This window comes from Capricornis sumatraensis, chromosome 15 (genome assembly GCF_032405125.1).
Source record: "Capricornis sumatraensis isolate serow.1 chromosome 15, serow.2, whole genome shotgun sequence".
NCBI lineage: Eukaryota > Metazoa > Chordata > Mammalia > Artiodactyla > Bovidae > Capricornis > Capricornis sumatraensis.
This window is the reverse complement of record NC_091083.1, coordinates 63,869,631-63,882,924: the sequence shown is the minus strand read 5'-3', so window position 1 is coordinate 63,882,924 and position 13,294 is coordinate 63,869,631. Positions and strand designations below refer to the sequence as shown.

The following is a 13,294-nucleotide window of genomic DNA, read 5'->3' as shown; positions in this document are numbered from 1 at the left end:
CCGAAGAGTTATAATGTCATAGAAGTCAAAGCCTGAATAACAAAATCATTCACATAGTTTCCTAAACCTGCATTAATAAGAAAAGTGTTGTTAAAGTAGAACAATCCCCAGAAAAATTCTCTCCCAACCTCCTCCAATATACCTCTACAGAGATCAATGGACAGGGAAGTCTTCCCAGAGAATAGAACAGAAAGATACAAACTAAAGAATTCTCTACACTTGCAGAAAAGAAACTTTTGCCATTATCGTCCATCAAGATGATACATTATGCTATGTTATCTCTGTATTTTCTCCCCATTTTTACTGTTTCTAAATGAAAATTTTATTGTAGCCATTCTTTTTTTCTTCCATCATTGCATATTGCTTGTCCTGCTGCATGTTCTGTCGCTAAATTGTGTCCAACTCTTTGTGACAACATGAACTGTAGCCCTCCAGGCTACAGCTCTCTGTCCATGGGATTTTTTCCAGGCAAAATTACAGCAGTGGGTTGCCATTTCCTGCTCCAGGGGATCTTCCTGATCCAGGGATCAGACCCGCATCTCCTACATCTGCATTGGCAAGTGGATTCTTTATCATTGAGCCACCCGGGAATCCCATATTGCTTGTCTGTGAGTAACTAAATTTAGCTAGGATATAGGGATAAAAATTGGCTACCATTTGGACTGGCTACAGTGTTAGGCACAATAGTCAGAGACTTAGATGAATGCGGTCAACAGAATAAGCTTCATTTAGTTTATGTCCTTATTCATTCTTAGAAGTAAGTATAGGTCTACATGTCTATCTAGGCAGACAGCCAAAGTAGAGAAAGCACAGACTTTTCTCACCAGCAGTCTACAGCCTGCAGAATGGCATCAGGTGCGATGAGATGGAACACACTGTTTCTCTGAATCCCATGTGTGGGTTAAGTGAGTAACCACATTTCCTGTGTCTGCCCACATGTTGCAAAATCCACAATTCAGAAATTTGGGGGCACACTTCATATCATACCATCTGTTCTGGTTCATTGTATAAGAATCTAAGTCTCTGAGGAAGGTGACATAGTGGACCAAGAGACCTGGTTGTCACCTCCTCTGAGAAGCTTGGCCATGAGGCTCCTCCTGATCATTGCAATTCTGCTGTTCCAGAAGTTCACAGGTAATCCAGAGATTTTCAGGGGCTTACTCAAACCACATTGGCGGTATAGTGGTGAGTGTAGATGCTTTCCAGGGGCTCACTCAAATCAATAATGGTTAGAGTACTTTCAAGAACTCAAGGGAATTTTATAACTCACAGTAGGAAAAGAGGCCCTAGGAATGGCTGAAGTCTATCAAATGTCATCAAAAATTCCCTCTTCCTGAGTGCTTCTACTATGGTAATCTTCTTAAAAGGAGTATTCATAGAGCTAAAAAGAGGTCATAATTTCCTCTGACAAAGACTACAGAAAGACATAAGACCAATAACTGGGAATACACTTATTTCTTTGGATACAGTTTTTACTCTAGCACCCAGCCTTATTTTCTTCCACTCTGATACTGTATATACATTTTTTAATCTATCAATATTATACCAGCATGTGTGAATAGTGGAAGAAGAAGAAACTTTGGATTCAGTCTTAAGAAACATACCTTCAACATCTACCACTTTATCAACTTTGGATAAAAGGTGAGGACTCACAGAGCCTTAGTTTCCCCATTTGTGGAGATGACACCTCGTTGATGGTAGGTAGGTTTAGTCGCTCAGACCCGCATGGACTATAGCCCACCAGGCTCTTCTGTCCTTGGGACTCTCCAGGCAAGAATACTAGAGTAGGTTGCCATTTCTTCCTCTGGGAGATCTCCCAAACCCAGGGATCAAACTCAGGTCTCCTGCATTGCAGGCAGGCTCTTTACCAACTGAGCCACCAGGGAAGCCCTTTGGTTCACAGGGAATTTATTAAGTGATAAAACATCCAGCCTAAGGCTTGGCACATAGTAAGAGTTTAAAAATTAGCTTCCTGTCCTCTTTCACAACCAGATCTCTTGTATTTGCTTGTTATGATAGAGCAAGAATGGCCTACTTCTAGCCCCTTAAACTTCTACCAGTCAAAGGAACTCTAGAACCTGGTGTTGGAGGCAGCATTTTTGTTCTCAGCCTTCATCCTCTGGGGTTAGTATTCAGAGGATAGTACCAGCCCTGAAGCCAAAATATGAACATCCTAAACTCTGAGATTATTGAAAATATTTAGGATCACTGAAGGATAGAAGACATATCATGGTGGGCAAAGGTCTGGAGGAATTCCTTCCTCTGGAAGTAGAAAGAGAATGGGGAGTCATGGAGGAATAAAACAAATCTAAAATTATTGTGATGCCATAGAAGCCAAAGGAAGATATGCATTGATAAAAATGTACATACTGAGAAGCAACAGGGGAGGAAGAATGTTGAGGGGGAAACATCTGACTGGACCCAAAAAAAGTCATTCTTTATCATTATAGCAAGTATGAACCCAAGAGCAGAGTCTGAGTCAGACATAAATACATAGTAACAAATTATTGTATTCTGAGCAGTGGTAAAGAAGTGGTACACTGTTATGTTAATGTTAAGTCACTTTAGTCATGTCAGACTCTTTGTGACCCTGTGGACTGTAGCCTGCCAGGTTCCTCTGTCCATGGGATTCTCCAGGCAAGCATATTGGAGTGGGTTGCCATTTCCTCCTCCAGGAAGTAGTACCTTAGAAGCATTCAAATAGAGGCAGATTTACTGAGGTTCTCAGACGGAGCATAGCATAGGTCCATAGCCTGAACTCAAGAACTCGATTTCTTTATTTCTGTAAATAAGACCCACTGCTCTTGGTGAAGTCCATCAGATGTTGGGTGGATGCCCAGAACTCTAGAGGAACAAAATATGAGTGATCAGCTAGACATAAACATTGAGGTTCATCCTCTTAGAGGGTAATATCTGTGGGACATTACTGATATATGCTCGGTGAGTCTCCCATATACCTTATCCTTACAAACATCCCCTGTCTTCCCCATGACCAAAATTACCTTTTGTCTCAAACTCTGACCTTGGCCTATTGTTCTTTATGTGCACAGTAACCGAACAACTTAAGAGATGCTGGAATCAATATATACAAGGATACTGCAGGAAAATATGCAGAACAACAGAAGTACGTGAAGTACTATGTGAAAATGGAAGATACTGTTGCATCAATCTTGCGGAACTGGAAGAACGTAAAAAAATTACCAAACCACCGCGTCCAAAGCTAAGGACATTGGCACTTACTTTTTCTCAAGATTATTTAATTGAACAGAATTCTACACACTCCCACAGAAAGCCTACATAAATCAAACACGATTTTCTGTCCGTTTCTCAGCCTATTCCATTGATCTAAGATGCAGTGGTCCACATCCTCTCCTTTCCTGTTCCTAGATCCCCATAATGACCTTAAAGAATAGTCTAATAAAGCTCATTGCCAGTTTTCTGACTCATTGTTCTTTAACCAGAGATTGAAAACTCAACATATCAAATTATGAATTGATAAGGGCAACAGAGAACCTACCCTTGAAAGGGGGATATAATCAATACACTAAAAAATCTATAACATGGAAGACTGGAAGGAGACAAGTAGCCATGTAATTCAGGAGAAGTAATACGAAGCTGAGTATTCAAGAGAATTTGTGAGTGAATTTGGATTAAAGTAGTGCCTTGTGAAATATGCAGGATTTCAACATCTGGGTGTTAGTAAAGAAGGTAATTTGAGTGAACAACATGAAATCAACAAATAGAAGGAAATTAGAAAGGACAGGACATTTTAGGAGAATATATGTGCACTTTGTTTGGTTTAAGAATAGTGTACCCAAAGTTGAACTATGGGTAAGACTAGTTTCTTTAGTGTGTAAAAGCAATCAACTGGGAAGATGGAAATGAGTAAGATTCCACTATTATGGAGCTCACTATATAAGGAGGAGACAGACACAAGTATATAACTGCAAGACTAAGGTTTTTATTTTCTTTGTTGTTGTCGTTGTTTAATGTGTTACCACTGGTAATGCATCCTATCTGTGACTGGGGCCCTTACGAGTTCAGAGGAAATGTAAAGAACCTAGGAACTGGTCTGAATTGCACTATTGTATGAGACTTACTGCTGTCTCGATATGCAGAATGACATAATGACAATCCATTTACACATTCCACCTAATTCTTAAAGATATACGTTTTGGATAAGATTAACACAAGTAGTCATGTATAGATGTGAGAGGTGGACTATAAAGAAAGCTGAGAGCCAAAGAATTGATGCTTTTGAACTGTGGTGCTGGAGAAGACTCTTGAGAGTCCCTTGGACTGCAAGGAGATCCAACCGGTCTATCCTATAGGAGAGCAGTCCTGGGTGTTCATTGGAAGGACTGATGTTGATGCTGAAACTCCAATACTCTGGCCACCTGATGTGAAGAGCTGACTCATTTGAAAAGACCCTGATGCTGGGAAAGATTGAGGGCAGGAGGAGAAAGGGACGTCAGAGGATGAGATGGTTGAATGGCATCACCGACTCGATGAACATGGGTTTGGGTAGACTCCGGCAGTTGGTGATAGATAGGGAAGCCTGGTGTGCTGCGGTTCACAGGGTCGCAAAGAGTCAGACATGACTGAGCAACTGAACTGAACTGAACTGAACACGAAAAATTTCCTTTCCAACTCCTTTCCACATTATTTTCCAGTTTTGTTTCTTATGTTGTTTCACCACTGTAACATCCATCATGAATCTGTGGTATCTCAATTATCCTCTTCTCTCCTGTCCTAGGACTGGAGCACAGAGTATACAAGATGCCCCCAAAGTATTTTGTAGTGCCAGAAAGTAAGGATATGCTATAAAAATCAGAAGGATGAGGCATGTTAATGGGACATAGGAGTCACTTTGAAAGAGTTTTAAATGACCAAAATTGCGACAATCTGAGTAATAAAATAAATAACAGAACATTGGATTATAAATACAATGCAGAAGTTAACATCCATGAGTTCATACTGGTATGAATAAATCGATGAGAAGAAACAGATTTTTCTGTACAGAAGAATTCCAAGTAATTAATATAAATATTTCCTCCGTGAGGAGGTGGAGCTTCACCTCCCTCTCCCTTGAATATGGGCTGTTTTTGTGAGTTGCTTCCAAAGTGTAGAGAATGAAAAGGAGCAAAGAGTCACGTTACAGTGGGTAAACCTAATGAAATCATGCTGTAGGTTTTATGGGAAAAGCATGATAGCATGAACATATGATGTGAGGAAAATGGCCTTCACCTTTGCTGTCTTCCTCCCAAAAGCCCAGAACTCTGGTCTAACAGTGAGAAAAAGTTCAGAAAAACCCAAATTGAGTGGCAATCTGCAAAATATTCAACCAGTACTCCTCAAAACTGTGAAATTCACCAAAACCAAAAAATTTCTGAGAAACTGTAACAGACCAGAGGAGGATCAAGGAGACATGACAGCTAAAGGTAATGTGATATCCTGTGCGGGTTCCTAAAACAAGAAAAAAATGTTAAAGAAAAACTATTGAAGTTATAAGAGCAGAGCTTAGTCAATGTTCTTAACTGTGACAAATGTATCAGGGTCGTGTAAGATGTTAACAACAGGGAAAACCAGATGACGAGTATCCAGAAGCTCCCTATACTGTCTTTGCATTACTTTTCTATAAATAGAAAGTTGGTCTAAAATTAAAAGTGTATTTCAATTAAAAAACTAAACACAAAATCAATCTGACAGTAGTCTCTCTTTTCCTACTTGTCTAAGAGCCTCTTATGTTATATCTTTAAACATTTCATAGAATCAACTAAGATTCACCTCTGTATAGGAAGCGTACAAATTATAGGTTGTTTCTTGAAGACTTAAAGGATAATTCCCGCTTTCTATTTCTTTTAGTCAGATTTTGTATTTTTAACTTGTTGTTTTTCCTATTTTTTCAGATTTTCAAATGTATTTGCCTAAAATAACTTGCAAAGTTCTCTTTTTAACATCTGTAAGATACATGGTGATGGCCGTCTGCTTTGTGACCATTGTTTATGTCTTCGCTTTTCTCATGTCTCACTATTCACTTATTAAACAAACTTTCTTCGTGAATTTTAGTTGAGCTTCCACTTCTTCAAGGTCTTTACTTATGTTCTTACTTTCACTTGTTTTTCAAACAACTTCACACGCAATAAAATCACCTGTGTTTTATTTTTTATTTGGTGGAAAATTGTTTTACAATACTGTGTTTGCTTCTGCCATAAAGCAACACAAATCAGTCATAATTAATATGTGTATCTATATATATATAAAATCCCTCCATCTTGACCCTCCCTCCCCTCCCCTCATCCCACCCCTCCAGGTCGTCCCAGAGCGCTAGGCTGGGCTCCCTGTGTTACATAACAACTTCCCACCGTCTCTCTACTTTACACACGATAGTCTATATGTCAATGCTACTTCCTGCGTTAATCCTACCCTCACCTCACCCCTCTGTGTCCACAAGTCCATGCTCTACGGGGTTCATCAGTACTATTTTTCTAGATTCCATATACATACATTCATAAATGATACTTGCTTTTCTCTTTCTGACTTCTTCACTTTGTATAAGAGGCTCTAGGTTCATCCACCTCACTACATTTTACCTGTGTGAAATACAATGTCTTATATCTACTTTTTAAATTTTAATATGCCCTTTTTTCCTAACATTATTAGATGAGTGTTTATCTCTTTTGTTTTTAGTCTTTCTTCATTCCATACATGAGAATTTTAAAGCTATAGATTGCCCTCTCTACAAAGCATTAGCAATATCCCACAAATTTTTAGCAGATAGGATATGTTTATTATTATATTAAAAACCTTCTCACTGTTCTTAGATAAGAGTACATAAATAGAACCTAGATTACATAAAGACTATAGGGACAAATACTGACCACAAAATTTTCTCAATTAATTGTAATGACAAATACAGTAATATTGCTTTGTGCTGTGCTTAGTTGCTCAGTCTTGTCCAACTCTTTGTGACCTCATGGACTGTAGCTCGCCAGGCTCCTCTGTCCATGGGGATTCTCCAGGCAAGAATACTGGAGTGAGTTGCCATATCCTCCTCCAGGGGATCTTCCCAACCCAGGGATCAAACCCAGGTCTCCCACTTTACAGGCGGATTCTTTACCAGCTGAGCTACTAGGGAAGCCCTAAAAAGAGCTGAGAAGAGGGTAAATGAGTTACTAAACAATAGGCATAAAGTTTCAGTTAAATAATATGAATCAGTTGTAAAGACCTTCTGTGTGATATTGTACCTATATAATAGTATACTGCACACTTGTGTAACATTATAATAAATGTACCTCCGTATTTTCTAACAGGGTAGGTAAATGTTAAGTATGGCTTCCCTACTGGCCCAGATGGTAAAGTATCTGCCTGCAATGCAGGAGACCCAGGTCGATCCCTGAGCTGGGAAGATCCCCCGGAGGAGGACATGGCAACCCACTTCAGAATTCTTGCCTGGAGAATCCCATGGACAGAGGAGCCTAGGAGGCTACAGTCCATAGGATCACACAAAGTACTGGAGCTTCAGCTTCAGCATCAGTCCTTCTAATGAATAGTCAGGGTTGATTTCCTTTAGGATTGATTGGCTTGATTTCCTTGCTGTCCAAGGGACTCTCAAGAGTCTTCTCCAACACCACAGTTCAAAAGCATCAATTCTTCAGCAACTCAGTCTTCTTTCTGGTCCAACTCTCACATCTGTACGTGACTACTGGAAAAACCACAGCTTTGATTATATGGACATTTGTCAGCAAAGTAATGTCTCTGCTTTTGGATACACCATCTAGGTTGGTCATAGCTTTTCTTCCAAGAAGCAAGCATCTTTTAATTTCATGGCAGCAGTCACCATCTGCAGCGATTTTGGAGCCCAAGCAAATAAAATCTGTCACTGTTTCCATTTTCCCATGAAGCGATGGGACCAGATGCCATGATCTTAGCTTTTTGAACGTTGAGTTTTAAGCCAGCTTTTTCACTCTCCTCTTTTGGTTTCATGAAGAGGTTCTTCAGTTCCTCTTTGCTTTCTGCCATTAGGGTGCTACCATCTGCATATCTGAGTTTGTTGATATTTCTTCCAACAATCTTAATTCATCCAGCTTGGCATTTCACATGATGAACTCTGCATATAAGTTAAATAAGCAGAGTGACAGTATACAGGTGGCACTAGTGGTTATAAAACAAAACAAAACAAAACAAAACCCACCTGCCAGTACAGGAGACATAAGAGACACAGGTTCAGTCATTTTTTTAAAATTTCATTTAGTTCTTTTATATTCACTTCTGGCCTCTCTTCAGTTCAGTTCAGTTCAGTTCAGTTCAGTCGCCCAGTCCTGTCCTACTCTTTGCAACCCCATGAATCGCAGCACGCCAGGCCTCCCTGTCCATCACCAACTCCCGGAGTTCACTCAGACTCAAGTCCATCGAGTCAGTGATGCCATCCAGCCATCTCATCCTCTGTTGTCCCCTTCTTCTCCTGCCCCCAATCCCTCCCAGTATCAGAGTCTTTTCCAATGAGTCAACTCTTCGCATGAGGTGGCCAAAGTACTGGAGTTTCAGCTTTAACATCATTCCTTCCAAAGAAATCCCAGGGTTGATCTCCTTCAGAATGGTCTCTCTTAGGACTGTTTTAAAAAGGACTTCGATTTAGGGAACCCCAGTTATATAATATAAACTTTGTAACCTGCAAGAAAAAGAAATGTATAGTAAATCTAAGTCTTGATTTTTACCTTTCTATTGTTAAAAAAAAAAGTAATAATAATATACAGAGTTTACAAAAAGAAAAAAGAGAGAGAGAGACACGGGTTCAATCCCTGGGTCAAGAAGATCCCCTGGAGGAGGGCACGGAAACTCACTCCATCCTTCTTCCCTGGAGAATCCCATGGACAGAAGATTCCATAGGATTGCAAAGAGTTGGACACGACTGAAGTGACTTAGCATGCACGCACATGGGGAGATAAGGCTCATTGATTTCTTTATCCAAGATGAGTAAATGTTAGCTTCATGAAAGCTACTTATGACTAATACTTCAACCAAGAAACATCAATGGACGTCACCACAAAAGGTTCAGTTCTGTTCATTTAGAAACCATTTCCTACAGGCATGACTTACTAAAAATTTTACCTAGTTCATGAAGAGCTTTTTAAATATGTCCTTCTCAATTTATAAGGCTTTAAATTTCATTCCTTTTTAAAAGTTTTTAATTTCAGCTTTATTGAGGTATAATTGACATAAAATTGTAAGACATTTCTAGGGTACATTGTGATGATTTGATATATGTATACATTATGAAAAGAATCTCCCACCTAGTTAGTTAATACATCCATCACCTTCATGTTCTTTTGTTTGTTTTGGTGAGAATACAAGTTCCACTCTCAGCAAACTTCAGTTATACAGTACAGCATTGTCAACTATAGTCACAGTATTTTCCATTAGAAGTGCAGACATCATTCATCCAAATCGCTAAAAGTTTATAAATTTCACAGTATTGAAACAGACTATGAAATTCTTTCAGAGATCCCAAGAGTAATATTTTCCCAGTTGTGTCAACTGGATGTTCAAATTGCTACTAAAAAGGGAGATGGCACATGAACATTAAATGAGCTTCAAATGATGTATTGGAATTATCATTAGCTGTTATCACTGGCGATTACACCTGCCCCAAAAACTATTTGTGAAAATATTCAAACGTCTTGCCTTTTCCTAATAAATTTTTGGTTGCTAGTCAAGCTCTCTGTATTCATTCCCAAACACATAAAGCTGAGACATGCAGATCTGTTTAGACCTAAGAAATTTCATTTAAAAGAGCAGTAATACCTGAAATGCTATGAAATACTACCTCACATAGAAAATGGAGGGACTAACTGCCACTTCTACCAATATCTTCACTTCATATCTGTATCAGCCATGTTGCTCGCATAAGGCCCAAAACATGAAAAATTTTCATTTACGTTTGGAGTGTTAAAAGAAATGAGCGAATACATGAACAAATAAATCCAGGGAAAAGTATAAGACTTTATTACGTGGAAAATCAAGTTCACAATAGAAGTAGATCAATTTCTTGCCCCTCCCCATCGGATTAGGGGGCCCTTTTGATTTAAGAAGAAGAGAGGAGACCAGTGGAACAGCACTCAGTTTATTGTGGAATTGTGCCAAGTGTGACAGTGGGTAAGATAACATAGTCCAAGTTCAAATCAGGCTTGCTTGAAGGTTCAGGTTGTTGTATGGCCTGCTGATGTGTTTTCTTTTTGCTTTCACTGATGCAACATAGTTTTCCTTTTGTACATGGTTTGTCATATATTTCCCCCAACACGCATTTCTTCTTGCAGTAACCTGCTATGGTACTAAAGCATTTTCTGGACCGCGCTGTGTCTGTGCACAGGAAACAGCAATGAACCAGATTAGTTCCTGAGACAGAGAAGAAGAGTTATGTGATTCCCCACAAGCTATGGCCTCCTGTGGTCCCAAAGTGAACCTTATGATGAGAGAAAACTCAGTCTCCTCCTTGAAAGTCATCCCAAATTCAGACACGTAAAATCCCAACTTGTCACCGGGGCACAATTCAGAGTCAAACTAGCCTTTAAAAGAACATCACAGATAGAACTTTTAAAGTTAACAGTGTCGTTAGGCTTCACACTCATTGATATGGGCAGCAGAAGTCTCTCTTGGCTGATACTTCATGGATCTCAGCATATTGCTGTTGAAAACTCCTTCCTTCATTCTTTTCACAACTTGGCTCCTCCTATCTCCTCTCTTCTCCTCTCTCTCTCTCTCTCTCTCTCTCTCTCTCTCTCTCTCTCTCTCTGTCTGTCTCTCTCTCTCTCTCTCTCTCTCGCTTGCTCACTCTCGCTCTCTCTCTTCCCATCTTCCTTTTGATCTCAAATAAATATGTTGTCCACGGATGAAACTCAATTCCATGTTTGGCTGTTCTCCCACACATTCAAATTGTCACCTATTCAGAGTATTGCATGGAGGTTGTAATGCTTCTTTTCCAATTCTTTCTTTGCCCTTATAAAGATGAAAACAAAGATATGATTTTCCATATTCTAAGTTCCACAGCCAGGATCATCTTTGAAGGTTAAAAGGACATTTATAGGGCCACAAAAAGACAACCTACCTTCCTACAACAGCAAGGAAGAGAATTCTCAAGGTCAGAGCCCCCACTATGACTTCGGTGCTGCACTTTAGTAAGCTCATGTAATCCTTGTATAAATACAATCATTGTGGAACTGAGTCATTATCCTTATGTGGTAGATGAAAAAACTGATTCTCAAAGGGAATAATTAGCTCATGTCATACAACTAGGCAATGAGGAAGACATATTTTAACCTCACATCTACAGGACTCCACAGCTTCTACTGTTCACATTACTGTTGTAATATAGGCTGAAAATGAATTTAAATGGAAAAAGAGATGGCCAGATTCCTGGGTGAAAACTATGTTCACCATTGTAAAGGTAATGCTAGATGATGGAAGGAGAGGACTTCTGAGAGTTCAGCCCCAATTTCTTACCTTCCTGGAACCTGTCTTCTAAGACAGACTCTAGTCAGGCACCCAGGGCAGTGGGTCCTTTAGATGATCTCAGCAAGGTATCAACTATCTTGAAGGCCCTGCCCCGAGTCCTGTGAATAGTAATATTTCCTCGAATTTCATGGTGCATTTGGACAAGTTACCTTCAGATACCTCAAACAGCAGGATAAGGAGGACCAGAAACAGCTTCATGTTTACAGACTTCCCAAGACAACCAGGCAGCAGAATTTCTTTGTCCAGTGATCTGTGTCACACAGTCACAGAGAGTCTTTCAGGATGAGACACGGCTTTGGATGCTATTAACGTTCTGAGCTCTAATTTTAATCCACACGGAAGAAGATGAAATTCAAGTCCACCCCCACTTTCATTCCCAAATACGGAGTTCACAGTCACCGAAAGTTTCATCACATCACATTTACTCCCCCTTCCTCAGCACACGAGCTCCCAGAGAACAAGAACAGTGGTTTCTCCACCCGGGCCATCAGCCCACTTGGGTCAAAGTGGGTTGGCCATACATCTTGGTTTGTGTGGGTCAGTCCTAGTTCATTCCTTCTCTTCCAATGTCCCATCCAACCAGTACCACCTTTCACTCACGAAGGTAATTCATCTGGAAAGTTGAATCATTAACTGATTCAGGTAAACACATAAGCATGTGCAATAATAATTTTATTCATTTATTTATTTTTGGCTGTGCTGGGTCTTCATTGCTGCTTGCAGGCTTTACCTAGTTGCAGTGAGGGGTGATGCTTTCTAGTTGCAGTACACAGGATTCACATTGTGATGGCTTCTCTTGTTGTGGAGCAACAGGCTCTACAGCATGAAGGCTTCAGTAGTTTTGGCACAAGGACCATAGGGCACAGGCTCAGTAGTTGCGGCACACAAGCTTAGTTGCCCCCATGGTTTATGTGGAATCTTTCTGGAGCAGGGATCAAACCCGTGTCCCCTGCATTGGCAGGTGGGTTCTTAATTATTGGATCACCAGGGAATAATTTTTTTAATGTATGAAACTTTCAGAAAATTCTCTAAGAGAAAGATTGCTTTTAGGTTTGACTAGATAAATTGATGTTATTTCAGTTTCCCATAATGTCTTACGCATCCAGTAAAGCTCAATTCCAGGGCTTCCCTGGTGGATCAGTGGTTTTGGGGGAAAAAAAAAAAAAAAAAAACCACTTGCCAATGCAGGATACATGGATTCCATTCCTGGATCAGGAAGATCCCCTGGAGAAGGAAATGGAAACCCACTCCAGTATTCTTGCCTGGGAAATCTGAAGGACAGAGGAGTCTGGTGGGCTGCAGTCCATGGGGTCCCAAAAAAGTCGGGCACAACTTAGTGATTAAAACAACAACAAAATTCAATTCCACAACTAAAATCTTTCAAAGATCAAGTCTCTTTAGTACGGTGTTCAACTCACTCGGAACTGGTTCTCACTCTCCTTTCTTGAGCATTTTTTTTTTTTTATGAACCAGTTACATTTCTGCCAAATTAGTGTTGGTGCCCCTACTCAACTTGTTACTTCCATAACCCATTGTTGTTCAGTTGCTAAGTTGTGTCCTACTCTTTGCAACCCCATGAACTGCAGCACGCCAGGCTTCTCTGTCCTTCACTCTCTCCTGAAGTTTACTCAAATTCATGTCCATTGAGCCAGTGATGCCATCCAACCATCTCATCCTCTGTCACTCCCTTTTTCTCCTGCCCTCAATTTTTTTCCAGCATCAGGGTCTTTTACAATAAGTCAGCTCTTCGCATCAAGCAGCCAAAATATTGGAGCTTCAGCTT

The 13,294-nt window shown here is 40.0% G+C and overlaps 2 protein-coding genes across 2 annotated transcripts; one reads left to right on the top strand and one right to left on the bottom strand.

The window, feature by feature from the left end:
• The first annotated feature begins 1,085 nt into the window (after nucleotides 1-1,085).
• On the top strand, nucleotides 1,086-3,301 carry DEFB127 (defensin beta 127). Its single transcript, XM_068986803.1, has 2 exons — nucleotides 1,086-1,134; nucleotides 3,051-3,301. The coding sequence occupies exons 1-2, from the start codon at nucleotides 1,086-1,088 to the stop codon at nucleotides 3,299-3,301; spliced, it is 300 nt and encodes a 99-aa protein (XP_068842904.1).
• A 6,822-nt stretch (nucleotides 3,302-10,123) lies between these two features.
• On the bottom strand, nucleotides 10,124-11,709 carry DEFB128 (defensin beta 128). Its single transcript, XM_068986802.1, has 2 exons — nucleotides 11,661-11,709; nucleotides 10,124-10,359 (listed from the first exon to the last, which is right to left on the bottom strand). The coding sequence occupies exons 1-2, from the start codon at nucleotides 11,707-11,709 to the stop codon at nucleotides 10,124-10,126; spliced, it is 285 nt and encodes a 94-aa protein (XP_068842903.1).
• Nucleotides 11,710-13,294: the final 1,585 nt, after the last annotated feature.

What these genes read in the sequence shown, in the direction of transcription:
- DEFB128 (XM_068986802.1), bottom strand. Translation starts at nt 11,709, where the DNA reads ATGAAGCTGTTTCTGGTCCTCCTTATCCTGCTGTTTGAGGTATCTGAA. An exon ending in GCTGTTTGAGGTATCTGAAG is followed by an intron (nt 10,360 to 11,660) that starts GTAACTTGTCCA and finishes TCCTGTGCACAG; the next exon opens with ACACAGCGCGGTCCAGAAAA.
- DEFB127 (XM_068986803.1), top strand. Translation starts at nt 1,086, where the DNA reads ATGAGGCTCCTCCTGATCATTGCAATTCTGCTGTTCCAGAAGTTCACA. An exon ending in GCTGTTCCAGAAGTTCACAG is followed by an intron (nt 1,135 to 3,050) that starts GTAATCCAGAGA and finishes TTATGTGCACAG; the next exon opens with TAACCGAACAACTTAAGAGA.